This window comes from Diabrotica undecimpunctata, chromosome 4 (genome assembly GCF_040954645.1).
Source record: "Diabrotica undecimpunctata isolate CICGRU chromosome 4, icDiaUnde3, whole genome shotgun sequence".
In the NCBI taxonomy this organism is placed as follows: Eukaryota; Metazoa; Arthropoda; class Insecta; order Coleoptera; family Chrysomelidae; genus Diabrotica; species Diabrotica undecimpunctata.
Genome location: NC_092806.1, coordinates 130,099,713 through 130,114,899, shown reverse-complemented (window position 1 = coordinate 130,114,899; position 15,187 = coordinate 130,099,713). Strand labels below are relative to the sequence as shown.

General features: G+C 33.3%; 1 protein-coding gene across 1 annotated transcript in view; it reads left to right on the top strand.

Annotated features, from left to right (window-relative positions):
• Positions 1 to 15,187, top strand: part of LOC140440008 (peritrophin-1-like) — a 34,424-nt gene that overhangs the window by 2,469 nt on the left and 16,768 nt on the right. Inside the window, exons 2-6 of the mRNA XM_072530237.1 lie at positions 2,268 to 2,303; positions 6,215 to 6,400; positions 6,810 to 6,833; positions 7,806 to 7,847; positions 12,383 to 12,565. Coding sequence (XP_072386338.1) covers positions 2,268 to 2,303; positions 6,215 to 6,400; positions 6,810 to 6,833; positions 7,806 to 7,847; positions 12,383 to 12,565 — 471 coding nt within the window. The remainder of the gene's footprint in view (positions 1 to 2,267; positions 2,304 to 6,214; positions 6,401 to 6,809; positions 6,834 to 7,805; positions 7,848 to 12,382; positions 12,566 to 15,187) is intronic.

The window sequence follows — 15,187 nt, the reverse complement described above, 5'->3', positions numbered from 1 at the left end:
TCCAGTTTTTATTGAGTCTTCTTAAATCGTCAGTCCATCTTGTAGGTGGTCGACAGACGCTTCTCTTGTCTTCCCTATGGGCGATGGACAAAGGGGTTATTGAAATGGAGGCCAAGGGAAGACAAGAGAAGACAAGAGGTTTATTATGAGAATTGGTAAAATCACAGTAAGCTGACTTTTTAGCATTTTGTAATTGCCTTTTGTTGTTTATATACTTATATAAAAATAAACTTACATGAAAATAAAACGTATATACTTATATAAAAATAAACTTTTGTTGTTTATATACTTTGAACATATTAAAATCATTAATGGCATCTGCAATGTGTTTGATAAGAGAAAGATTAGATCTGTAAGACCTTAATTCGTTATTAAAGCATTGCACGAGTGTTTTTTCAGCAGTTTGTCGTACTTTTTTTAGTGGAAAAGGCTTTAATATCAAGTTGTATATTTTGTTTAAAAAAAAATGTCAAAAAATCAGGATCATTATTGGTATCATAGAAAAAGTCCATCTTTGTAATACTTAGTGCACTTGTAATGCAACTACTGGACTGAGATGTGATTCTAGTATCATGTTTATGTATAGATGTTTATAGTTACATTTAGACCAAAAGATATTAACAGATTTTGAATATCAAAAGAAAAGTTAGATTCAATTTTAAAATTTATATTAAAATCACCAAGTATGATTAACAACAATCTGCTTTTCTTAACAAGAAAACAAACATAAATAGATAGAATTAAAAAGAGTCTTGAAAAACAAGGAGTAAATTAACAAGAATTGGAAAATTTAGCACTGGGCCGTAATAGACGAAAAACAGGCCTAACCAAAATCTCCACACCCTCAATGGTAATGTGTATACTGGATTATGTATGTATGTATCTACCAAAATAACACCAGAATAAATAGAAAAAGAAAGAAAAAGAGGCCCGTAGCCGAATAATATCTACAGCTGATTAAATAAATAGATAACGATATGATTCCAAGGTTATTAAAAATAAGATAATATTGATTGTCAGTATCACTGTGATTGCATTACGATATGCAGATATATATGACATCGATAAATCAAAATGTTTTAAATCCAACTGTGAAATTTTCGCCATTTTTAATACGTGACAGATACGATTTGATACTTGACTTTAAATATAAATACGAGTGTACCAATTATTTGGCATAGTTTTTTTTATACTTTGCCCTTTATCAATTAGGTAATGATAAATAAGTTTTATTTTTTCCCTTAGTAGTAATTTAAAAGAAGTCGTTGGTGACCAACAAAATTAAATGAGAAAGAATTGCAAACTTTGAATATTTTGCTATCACCGAAGAAAATGACAGAGACGTGAGCAGCCAATTTGAATGAGTTTCGATCTACACTTAAAACATTATGCAGATCATTTCCAAATCATGCAAGTCGTTTTGAGATGAATGAGCGACCATAAGAGAGATACGAGTATGGTTCAATAGGTTAAAATTGCTGCAACAATGCTGCGTTCTATTGGACATTTTAGCAGGACAATACCGGGAAATATCAACCATGTAAGACTTACGATTTAAGAAAATCGTCATGCGAAAAAACATGTTTCGTAAATTCTTACTAAGAATGTGTGAATGACTCACCTGTGAGCTTAATTCATTCCAAAATTGCTCACGACAGAGTATGATTTAATTTATGCTTTAGACAACTCGCTAATAACGAAAATTTGCTTAGAACATTATTAAAAGACGATTGGTAGATCTACAATTGTCATCCTGAAACAAAATAATTATCTTCACAATGAAGATTTCATTGGATCGTCTATGATAATTGTTTATTAATTTATTTTTTTATTATTATAAATATGTTATGCATCATGAATTTGCTCCAAAAACTAAGAGCAAGAAAAATTTTACCTTGAACTTCCTAGATATCGTGACACGGTAAGAATAAAACAGTTTCTTTATTACGATAATGCACCGCTATTGGGCCACTTCGAATCTTGTATAAAAACTTGCTTCTGAAAAAACACAACATTGTCCCGACATAGCATCCTTCTACCTTTTGGTGTTTCCAGAACTAAAAGTGTCGCTTGGAGAGTAACAGTTTGATAATATAGAGACGATTCAAACAAATGCGACGATAGCACCAATGGTCATTATAAAAACTAAATTTCCAGACTTACTGAATGACAAGCCCAGATGAGATTATGTTGCGACGCTACGAGCTAGATCACGAACAATAAAGTATTACGAAGTAAACTGAATACATTATTCTTATTTTTTTCAGATCTCCTATCAGCATGCTTTTTTGCTCTTGCAGCATGTAAGTATTATTTTTCTTTCAATAAAAGATTTAAGACTTAGATCTTTCAAAAAAGATGTTATTTCTCTTAATCATTATAATTAACTGTTTCAAATATTTTGAAAATTCTTTAAATTAAAGTTATTCCAAAAATTACCAGATATACCCAAATATTTAATTACACATGTCAAGAAAGTCTAAACGAAAAAAAAAGTAGAAAAAAATCAAATTTGATGGTGTTTTAAATTGTATTGTATCCAACACGTCAGTCAATATTGCATATAACAGGACCCTAGTGGCCCTATTGTAGCGTCTCCAGGGGATACTGGTATTATCAGCAAAAAGAACAAAATTTTCATCGATTTTTAAATTAGTGATGTCATTTATAAAGAAAAGGAAAAATAGAGGACCCAAAACTTAACCTTGTGGTACTCCACATACATTGCTTTTGTGACTAGAGTTAGTATCATTTGCTCTTACTAGTAGTTTCCTATTTCTCAAGAAAGATTAGAACCAACTTAAAGAAATACCTTGAATTCCGTAGAAATTTAGTTTTTTTATCAAAATGTGATTTACACAATCAAAAGCTTTGGCATAGTCATAAAAATAGTGGCAGTGTAAAGGTTATTGTTTAGTTCTTGGTAAACCTAATGTAGCACTGAAAACATAGCATCACTGGTGCATGTATTAGATAAAAAGCCGAACGGATTTTGTAAACGTTTTAGCTGGTACCAGTAGTAAGACAATAGGTCTATATTGGCAGGCATTAGATTTTTCACCATCCTTATGAAGATGAATAATAACGGCTGCTTAAAGTAAGCATTAATTAGTTAGACCGGAACTTTCAACACATCGTATGGGGAATTTGGGAACATTTTTATTGATAGTCCATCAGTACTACAGGAAGATTTGCTTTTGATACTATGGATTTTTTGGGTAAGTTCAGATTTATCGACTGGTCTTATAAAGAATGAATTCGAGACTTTTTTGAATTGTTGAGATAGAAAATGGGATCTTGTTGTGGCAATATAGTTGATGTTATATTTTTACTCACATGAACGAAGTATTCATTTAGATTTTTAGGGTTTGGAAGGGAAAATGTTTGAGCTGTGTTAGTTTTATTTCGAAGATCGTATATTATGAACCAAGTTTCTTTTGCAACACGTTTAGATCTTCCTAGACGATTTTGATAGTACGCTTTTTTAGTTGTTTTGATAAGTTTTAGATAGGTAGTTCTGTACTTCGTGATATATTCAGTGACAGACTTTTGCAGTAAATTTCTTGATGTACACTAGTGAACGCATATTCTTAGCTGGTATGCGGGTACCTTTGGTAGTCCACGGTTTGTGATATTTTGGCTTAATTGTAATTAAAGGAAAAGCCTTATTGAAAATACAGACAAGCCTTTCTAAAAAATGACTGAAATTATAGTCCTCCTCTATAGAATGAAAATGCCACTCAAAAGTTAAACATAAATTTTGGAATTTAGGAGAGTTCTGAGCGAAAAAATCCTATCTAAACGTCAGGTACTCGAAGAAGGTTTCCTGAGAGTTTTAACTTGGTATATACTCCTTCATGATCAGATAGTCCCGCATTAGTGCAGAGCGAACATCAAAGGGTGAGAAATCTGAGGCAATGTATTCAATAATGGTAGATGTTTTAGTAATTCTTGTAGAAGAATTAACGTGCGTTGTGAGACCATACTATTCGAATATATTGTACAGGGACAGTTGGGTAGCATAAGCAGCAGCATAATTAATATTGAAATCACGCATAGAATTTTTCTGTTTTCATTGGCCAGGTCATCTAACAAATTTAGCAGGTTCTGAAAACATAGTTCCGTGGAAGAGTCAAGTGCATATGTGCAAAGAATGTAAAGATTAAGATTCTTATTATAAACTAAGAAAAAATCAAGGAAGGCTTCACTCAGCGGAAAGTCATATTTTGTTACTGAAGAGAAATGATTATTTGTAGAAAGAATTAGGGTGCCATCATGAGCTGAACTTGGACGATCATCCCTAGCAATTATGTTATGTTTTTCTTCAAAAAAAGGCTCGTTGACTTCAAGCTGTTGTATATCTTATAGAACGAATATGAATAAGGACCATGCTAAAGTTGTCATCACTAAAACTTGAGGTTTCTAGTCCCACAAAATACGTCGTATTGTTTACAGTTTCGTTTTGGGGAGACAACGGAATAGTAATTTCGGTAACGTTTCTTTAGTTTTTGCAGGTGAATAATTCTTTCCGAAGTGAGAAAGGACCTAAAATCATCAATATTAGCTTTCACCTCAGTTGGACCAATTCCATAGGCATCGATAAATTCTAGAAGGATTTTTCGTAGATCTTCGGTCTTAGTGAGAAGTCCTTCAGAACCCAAAAACAGTTTAACACTTACACTAGATTTACCAACACTAACAGTGTTGGTAAATCTATCGTAACATACTAAAGCATTTTGGTTGTGTAAAAAAGAAAGATGGTCTAATGGCTTTTAAGATATCCTACTCTCTTAACTTACTAGCAGATATCGACTGTTCGAGTTATTGTTTAACCTAACTCTTAGTAAAAGAATCCAGATTTATCGATGGTTTTAAAGTATCTTTCTTAAAATTAATATGGGAATGGAAAGGATTCATAAATTTGCAAATCTCGATGGCCTGCTTGTCTGTGAATATTTTAGTGCTTTCTGCTTCATTTTTGTTGTTGCTTGAAATAGTAATTGGATTTTTCAACCTAACGCGGCTTCTGATGTTCTTCGGACTCATATTGGGCTCAGATGAAGGCGTTGGTTTGGAATATAAGGATTCTATAGACTATTATTTAATGTTTAAACAAGGTGGCCAAATTTCCTTATTAAATAATAAGTCAATAAAGGTTTTAGATTTTATACCTATATTGACTGAAGAACCACTCGCTGCGTCAGAAGCTTTAAGGAGAGCATAACATCTAATATATCCCTTGATTCTTAGTTTCTCTTTAATATAGTGAATCACTTGTACAGTGGTTCACTATAATAAAGAAGGGTTTAACTATATCAGGGTTAAGTTGCTAATAACTACATAATGACATTTATCTTCTGTAATTTTGTAGTTTTGCTCTGGACTTAATTTGTGTTCGTAATATTACTCATTTTATTAAATATTTTACTGATGTTTGAAGAAAGCCTTTCTAATCCCATCTTAATCTTAGTTGAATTTGGGTCAATTTTCAGGATTTAGCAGGTTATTTATTTTATGAATGTCGTCAATTGTTTTTTTGTAAGATAATCCAGTTTGTCGTCATTTTTGTTAATAAATCGTATGTCAATGAAAAGAGGCAAATTATTAGTTAGTTTTTAGTTACTTGAATTAAGAGTTCAAAGTTCTAAAAAGGTATTTGATTTTTTAATAAATTGAATATTTTCTCGCAATTGTATGTCATGATCGAAGGTTAAATTTGCAATATTTAAGTGGGTCGGTGATAAAAACAAAACAAAAGAATGATTAAACAAATCTGTATAATTCTGCAGGATTTTAATGTTGCTAGGAAATTACTAATATAACATAATTGTCTTTTAAATTACCTCGTACAACATTACAATATCTTTTATTACAAAAACGAAAACATCGAGGAGATACCAAAAATATACAAAATGTACAGTTTTCATTAAAAAAAGATAATTTTGTTCCACTCAGTCAATATGTGTGGTCCTGTATATTTGAAAGTATTTCCAAAGTATGATCCTATCTGTGCTTTTACCTAAATAATTTGTTTCGTACCCCTTACAAGTGAGTAATTCCTAGCACTAATAAAGCACCGTTTATATAAAAACAATATATTAGCTGTTTGTTTAGCATTTGTTATACTTGGACTTATTTATTATGCTTGGACTTGTTATTTATACAATGCTCAGGTATTTATTATTTGTAAGATGTTTATTTTAATGCATTATAGCTGTGGTACAAGCTGAGTTTAAGTGTCCTCTACCGGGAAATGAAGCAACCTTCTGGCCAGATCCAGCTAATTGTGCTGAGTATATTGAGTGTTTTGCCGGAAAGGTAAATATCATGGAATGTCCAACAGGTTTATGGTGGAACCAAGAGAAACAATATTGTGACTTTAAAGAGAATGTTGATTGCAGTAGGTATTAAAATAGCTTAAAATAACCTCTAATATGAATCACTTGCTTCATTCGTTTTACCCATCTATCTCGTTGATAGCTGGGTAAGATCTTAGCATTTTTTTATTGCATTTTAAATGTTTGTCAATATAGCATTTGTTATATCTACTTTTTAGGGCACAATTATAATATTTTTACTTTATCACTTGACTTTACATCTGATTTACAACTTTTAACCTGATTTGATATCTGTATAATATTGTCAGTAGGTATAATCTGGGTGGTTTAGTTATTACTCGTTTATGTAGATACACAAAAAACTAACTCTCATAACTAACTTCTGGACTAACGATTAGAAATTTGAAAAAAACTTATCAATCATGATAATTCTTTGTTGAAAACTGTTAATTATACACTTTCCATTTTCAGAAATCGATCCCTCAGCTCCAACGGGTAAGTTAATTCGTATCTATTTAAGGATTGTTGATTTCCTCTTAAACTTTTTTTAAAATTAAGATTGTCAAATAAATTTAAGAGATCTTTATACAGTAAAAAAGAGTAAAATGACCATATTAGCAGACTGGAAGAAAGAAGAATAAGGAAAATCGCTTGAATAAATCACCAACGGAACGTAGAAGTATAGGCCGACCCCGAAAAAGGTGGAGCGACAATCTGAACATTGATGCAGGTAGATGAAGTTTAAACAGGAGATTCGCCCATAATAAAGAAAGAAGAAGAAAGAAACGCAGTTGCAGAGTAGCTGATTCTGTTCCTCAACTGACCAAGTGCACTGTGTATCTAGGTTAAGATTTACCAGAGGATATGTTAAATGAAATGTTTTAAGATTGCTGAAATGTGCTTTAACCGACGGGTTAAGATTTAGTTTATCGAAAAACACCTGCTTAGATGGCAACGGATGTTGTTTATGAAACGTAAAAACTTCAACAATTTTTAAAGGGGATCGATCAAGTAGTGAGGCGGACCATTTTCAAGCGGTCATACAGAGTTGTTACTGTTTGATATAGAATCGTTAACTGAGCAATCTATATTTTTTCGATTTCTCACTTCAATTCCATAAAACTCAATAAAAACATAACTTTTTATATCCCCTGCCTGTTCTTAATTTAAATAAATAAGACGTTTAACTATAACTATATAAGAATATTCAGATAACTAATTATTATAAGTACTATATCTCTTTATAATGTTTAGAAATAGAGTAATGCCACAATTTTTGGCGGAACAAGTATACTTAAATTGTGAATTATATCTTCTCTTTTTTAAATATGTAGTTTATGAAGCAATGAATCTTTTTAACAAATAAGTTGAAAATATTATATAGTCCTAGTAGAAAAGATCGAGTAGAATAGTATTTTTTCTTTATCTAATAAATCTAACTGTAAAACTTTAAATTATCTGTTTCAGAGGCTCCACGTACAAGAGCAACAGATCCTACTCGACCAACAGGTAAACATAAAAAATTTTTTACAGTTTATTTATAAGCAGTATATTCTGTAATCGTCATCAGACGAGGGTTTGTACAATATCAGTGAAGAGATATCTGATAAATCGCTACTATAATTTATTTTACGTTAAAAATGGAACGTTTGGCTTAGGCAGATCAGTGTTGCCAAAACTCTCAGGCACGTGTTGCTACTAGACTGCCGATATACTATACAAGTAATTATAATCAGAGCAGTATTCAGCACTGTATAGATTTAGTTAACTTAATTTCACTAATAAGCGGATACGTATAGTTGAATACAAAATAATGCATTATAAATACTTGTAATTTTAATAGACAGATATAGGTATGTAACTATTATAAGTCTAAGAAAAATAGTTAAATTGTATTATTGTTTAATATATCATGTTTATTAACGTTTAAGATAAGATTTAACTAAAAGATAAAAAAGCAAGTGCAACTTTTATTTCATTTGCATGTAAATAATAACAACAATTACGTACATAAAAATGTTTCCTTGTATATAACATGCATTCCCCTTAAAAAGGATGTTATATTATTTAAAAATTTTCGCAATAATTTTTACTGTTTGCCGAACTATTACTTAAATGCTTTTCGGATTTGACATTTTGTGTCCGCAGATTTTGACACTATCGCATAATTTACTGACTGCATATTAACATCATCCTCATAATCTCTATTATCGCCATCACTGGCATCGTTATCAACTGTCACATTTATTACCAGAGAATCAACATCGTTCATCAACCCGTCAAGCAGTATGGCAGTGAGCTCCCTAAAAACGAAGATATGATGAAGCTGTTTATATTCGTATCTCAAAGCTATAAAAACAGTAGAACAACTGTGTGCAAAAAACCAGTAAATACTATTTAAATGGGAATAAGCCACAATTAAAGTAAGTTTATTGACGTTTCAATTTCCACTTCGTAAATCGTTCTCAAAATACAAACAAACACCAGTGAAATTGTGACGGAAAGAATACAAGATATGTGGCCCACAGGATTACTAACAATCCCATAACGCAAAACAATGTAAGCTAGAATTAAAGCTTACCGTGATAAGTATAGAACATTATTGAAACCTTATAGCAAGAAGACGGTTACAAAGAGAAGCTGTTTCCTAATCTTCATTTAAATATTGTGTTTATATGGGATTAAGCCACAATTGATTGTAATGAAAACTCTTAACTAAAATTGGACGTTTTGATTTTCACTCGGGAAACCGTTTTCAAAAAAATTATTTAGAATTGTGTGAAAAGAGTATAACTGTCAACGTTGTTGAGGGAATTGTGTCTTTTCAACATTGACGGTTGACTTACTTCGCCACGGTGTTGCAGGCAATAGCTGTGCTTTTGGCTGAAAAACTCTGAAGGTGGATTTTGTGCCCTCGAGACATTAAAATTCTGATTATTTTGTGTGTTTCTGCATTATTTATATGTGAGGCATGATGCATTTGTGTATATGTGTTCATGTATTTTGTCTGTGTGTTGTGTGTTACATATGCATTATGTATAATAATTGTGAACGATATATATCCAACTTTGTTAATCCAATATTGTTGGTATATTCTTGTAGTTGACTTCTTATTTCAGTATTGGCAACCAACGCCTGCTATATACTGCTGATGGGTTTGCTACACATTTTCCTTTATTAAGTAGGTTGAGAATTGTTTCTTTGACTTTTCTATTTTTATGTCTGTTTCTTTCAGGGTTATTGATGCATCTTTACATTGTACTCTCTTTTCCTTTAAAGCAACCAACACACTGAGATCGATCCTGTCTTAACAATAGTCTTAACAATAGTCGAAATGTCTTAACTTTCCAAACTTAAAAATACACAAGGAAGATCAAAGAACTGCATCTACAAAATACTCTGCGAAATGCGAATAAAACATACATCAAAAACAGAGACTTCAACAAATTTCAGATATGCAAACATGCCTGAGACAACGAACACAGAGTATAATGGAAAGATGTATCAATAATCAGAGTCAAAGTCATCAATTCATAAGTCAGTTACAATAAATTAACAGAAGAATTAATATGTATTACCAATTATTAACAACAACGAAATTTGTTTCATTTGTATTTTGAGAAAGATTTCCGAAATGTTAATCTAAACGGCTAAATAAACATATTTATAACTAAAATTGTGGTTAATTCCGAGTAAAAATAGCAAATTGTATTAAGATGCCACAAAAAAATAGCTTCAGAACAATATTATGTACATTAATGTAATGAATAATACTAATAAAAATACTAGATAGATAGATAGATTGAGGCCTATTCCACTGCGACTTTTTCAGATCTATTGTGGTCCTCTAGTTCTAGATAACATTCTCTAGCCTGACCCTTTTTATAAAATCTAGTAGCTTCAAGACTGTACCTTCCTTGTAAATATTCGCCGGTGGATTTTCTTCTCCTAATTCAAAGAACCGCGCATTTTCCAGACTGTCACACTGACATAGAATGTGTTCTGCTGTTTCTTCTTCGAGGTGACAGAATCTGCACAGGGCATCATCTAATAATCCCATCAGCTTTAAGTGCCTATTCAGCTTACAGTGTCCTGTTAGAAGACCTTCAATGGCTTTGATTATTTTCCAGATTATTAGGTCTGCCGTATGGCCGCATTTTTATATATAGAAGGGGCATCTAATAATGTTACTACCAGCTCTTTGACAGGAGCTTTGAGTAGACGAGGCGCACCTGTGGCAATATGCAGATGGATAAGGGCATCCCTGGAGAATAGGACAGTAATGTCCACTCTCGGTAAAGCAACCATCAAAGCAAAAGGAGGTGGAGGCTGCCCACAAAGAGGAGTTCTGTCCCCTCTACTTTGGGCAACCTTGGTAGATGATCTCCTCAGAAATGTGCCCACAGAAGGCTTTTATTGTCTAGGGTTTGCCGACGATATAGCAATCGTTGTCAGGGGCAGGTTTGCCCGGATGGTGTCTGAAAGAATGAAAACAGCCCTAAATATAGTTGACGACTGGTGTAAACAAGAGAGACTGATACTCAATGCTCAGAAAACACAAATCGTCAACTTCATCAAAAAAACAGCACTACAAGGCCTAAAACCATCGGTGGTGGGAGGAACAGAGATTTCATTTGCCAAAGAAACAACATACCTTGGGGTGTATTTTGATCATAGGCTTACATGGAATACTCACATTCTGAAAACCACACACAAAGCTACTATGTCCCTGAGCAGATACACAAGGGTTATAAGACCAATGATAACCTATGGCACGGGACGTGGTAGACAAAGACGCAGCAAGTGGGAGCAATAAGTTTGCTAGGTAATACACAAAGGCTAGCATGCATGTGTATTACGGAGGCCATATAAACAACTCCTACTGCAGCGATGGAAGTCCTGCTGAATCTACCACCACTTCATATCTTTATACAGGGCGAATCCAGATCAGTGATGTACAGATTAACACATAGTCAGAGACATATAAGCCAGATGCATGTTGCTGACAAGAGAAAGCTAATGGAGGAGCTAAAAGCCGATATTGTGATGGGGCAACCTATCGATGCAACAGCTGCGAGATATAGCGAGATTAACAATAAGTTCACAATTTAGATACCAGCTAGGGAAGACTGGAATAAAGATGTCCCCACACAAGCTGCTGCTACATGGTACACGAATGGCTCAAAAACATCGGAGGGTGTGGGAGCCGGCATAGTAGGGACAAATCAAAGGATACATTTTCCGGTAAGTGTATCTAAGGATGTGACAGTTTTCCAGGTAGAAATAACGGCAATTCATCACTGCGTTGAATAAATAGAAGGGCAGGAAAGAACTTTACATTCAGTTGCCATCTTCACAAATAGTCAGGCAGCGCTTACGGCACTCAATTCTGTAGAGGTCAATTCTAACCTAATATGGGATTGTGTGCGTGCCCTAAATAAACTAGGAGACCGTAGCAAGGTTACGGTAGCCTGGGTAGCGGTTCACGAGGGTCATAAGGTCAATGAAAAAGCAGATGAAATGGCCAAACAAGGCTCATCAATGCCATTCATTGGACCGGAACCCTTCTGCGGCATTGTAAAGACAGTAAGAAGACGGCTACAAGGAAGTGGGTAGCTCACAAATCTCTGGTATAGTGGAGGAATTCACCAGGACAAAAACAGGCGAACCAGTTCATTACAGAACATTCGCCAACATTTACTGCAGATTTTATAAGAATACTATCTTGTTATTTAATTCAATCTTCCCTCAGCTATCTTAGGCTAAAAGAGACTTGATTTTAGACCTGCATATTGTAACAGTTTTGTACAGGCTTTCAAGAACCAAATATGTAGAAAAATATATCCATATAACTATGTCACACTTTCATTCTAACAAGTTAGTGGTCTATAGTACTCATATTCGGCAAAACAACCTGTTTTAACCATTCAGACCTCTATACGTGTATATATCAAAACTGTACTGCATGACCGCATGAAATTAAGTAAAGTAAACGAATAAATTAATTTAAATTCTTTATATGTAAAATTAATTCTATTTTTTAGATTTTACTCCAGATCCTCATTGCCCTTATCCCTCTGACGTAATTACCTACGATTACGTCCCTGGTAATTGCTCGCAATATTACGAATGTGACCACGGACTCAGATACCTTGAAACTTGTCCTACCAATCTGTTATGGAATCATATCAAAAACTATTGTGATTTTCCTAATGAAGTTGACTGCAGTAAGTATTTTGATTAATTATTATATGTACAATATGCCTCTACCTGAAACACAAACATATACAAAATATCAGATATTTTCAAATTAACAAATGTTGGATATATGTATTTTAACATATTAACTGTAATTCAGGTCAGACTAAACTCATTCTTTAACTGTAGTCTGCCTAAAAAGGACATTATAAAAGGTTTACTATATTGATCATTATTCTGTTTTCCAATATTACTGGGACAGCTTCTCTAATTATATTTCTTGTCTTGAGAGATTTATTTCGTCTCACCGCTTTGCACTATGCCTTACGTAACCTTTCTATTTTCCTCTTTCCAGAAACTTAATAATCAGCGATTTTTTTTAATATTCTGTACTTGTTCTCTTACATTAACATCAAGAATCATTAATTCATCAGGAATCATTATGAATAAACACATAAACTGTTGGTATTACAATTCTATATTGTATATTTTTATGTGGTAAGTGTTGGCACCACCTGTAAGTGATATTAGTGTCAACGTCAACAAGTAGAGCGTTTATTTTTGTCAACGTTTCGTTAAGTATTCCATCTATAAGCAGACTCTTTTCATCACGAATCCCTAAAGGTTGTGGTCTCAGAGTTGTGGAAATTTAAGAAGCTTGCATAGTGGTAAGCAGAAAACAAAAGTGTTTACGGAAAACGTGGTACGAAACTCAACGACAAAAATGGCGGAAACAAATGTCGTAAACAATAAACACTTTGATGAAAATATGAAAGCCCGGAATCTAATTGTGCAATGTTTGCATGACAAGATACTGAAAATAATTAAATCAAATACAAAAGGGATTATTTATAGATATATTGGAAAAGACTTACCAAAAGAAGAAAATTTCGACATAGCAGATACTACTGCAGCAGATACTAAGGTCATTGAAATACACAACAGAGTCTTTAAATCTATTTTAACAGATTTTAATCAAACTTTGCATTCTATTATGACTTAACTAAAATTTTAATGCCAAAGTTGAATAAGAACGCGATGGAAACATAATAGGACCGTAAGTTCTAAGAGAGCGAAATGAACGCGGAGGCCAACTGAGCACCTTTGCAGTGAAAGAGGAACTGGTAATTACCAACAACTACTTCAGATTACCACAGAGAAGACTGTATAGATGGCGATCACTTCAAGATACACCACAACATGTCGTTCGAAATCAGGTCGATTACATCTTAATTAACAAAAGGTTCGGAAATTCAGTAGCATCGGTAAAAATATACCCCAGCGTGGGCATTATGTCGTATCACCATCACGTTGTCGCCAACATTGCTTTTAGACTTAACAAACTGCCAAAACCGAAACCCATGAAATACGACTTCCAACAATTAAGAGATATCGACACAAAACGAGAGGTACAAGAATATCTGAAAAACAATAAACCTGAATCAGAAACAATAAACGACGCAGAAGCAGAGTTAAATAAACTAAAGGATATTAGTAAATAGGTAAATAAATAAGAAGAAAAGTCAGAAGAAAAGATATCAGGAAACTGGCAAAGAAATAAAGAAGGTACTTAGAAAAGCTAAAAATATTTAGATGGAAAAAAAGTACAGAAATGGGGACACTAGACCGCAAAACGATATGTTTAATCCCTACCTAACCTGTTTATATAAACCAAAAATATCAAATATATAAAATACACTCATGGGCAAAAATATCAAATATTTTGAAATTTTTTAATTGTTTTTTTTTTTAATAAATTCTGGTCAATCAAGTCGTTTATTGTGAAAAAGAGTTTATTTTAACAATGTTTAATGAACAATTTTAAGTTTTTATGTAGAGAAAATTGCGAAAAAAAATAATGCTTAATGTTAGGTAAATAAGATTAATTTACTCTAAACTTAATGCTAATTTAAATTTCTTAAACAAGTCTTTCTAAATGAAACAAGTCCATGATCAGTAACGAATATTCCCCTTCCAGCTCTTATTACTGCTTGCATCCTTCTGGACATGCTTGTAAGTAAATTTTGGACATATCCTTGGGGAATTGCATTCCATTCATCTCGAACAGCAAGCCGAAGTTGCGAGATTGTTTTGTCGTATGCGGTGTTTTAGCTGATTGCCACATGTGTTCCATTGGATTTAATTCCGGCCTAAATGGTGGCCAATCCAATTTTCAAATTTGGATCTCATCAAGAAAATTTGCTTACTATGGCAGCAGCATGAGGTCGAGAATTATCGTGCATTAAAATGAATCTGCCATATTCAATGTAACCAACTTATGGCAAAACATGATGTTGTAGGATGTTTTGAACATGAGAGTCATCACACATCCTTCAAATCACTTCCACAATTGCGGTGCATCCTTTCCAACCAATACCTCCCCAAAGCATTATGCCACCACCTTCAAAACTAACGGTCTGGGCGAGATTGCAGGTGACGAATCGTTCTCCAACTCTTCTATAGAGGTGGTTTCGACCATCTGGCTTCCATAATAGGATTCTGGTCTCATCAGTGAAAAGAACATTTTTCCAGCTGTGTAAATTCTAAACGACGAGCTTTATGATTTTGGAGAAGAGGTAGAACTTTGGGAATGCGTTTAGGCTTTAAGTTTGCTTCTTTTAATCATCGTCTAACTGTTTTTGAACTCACAT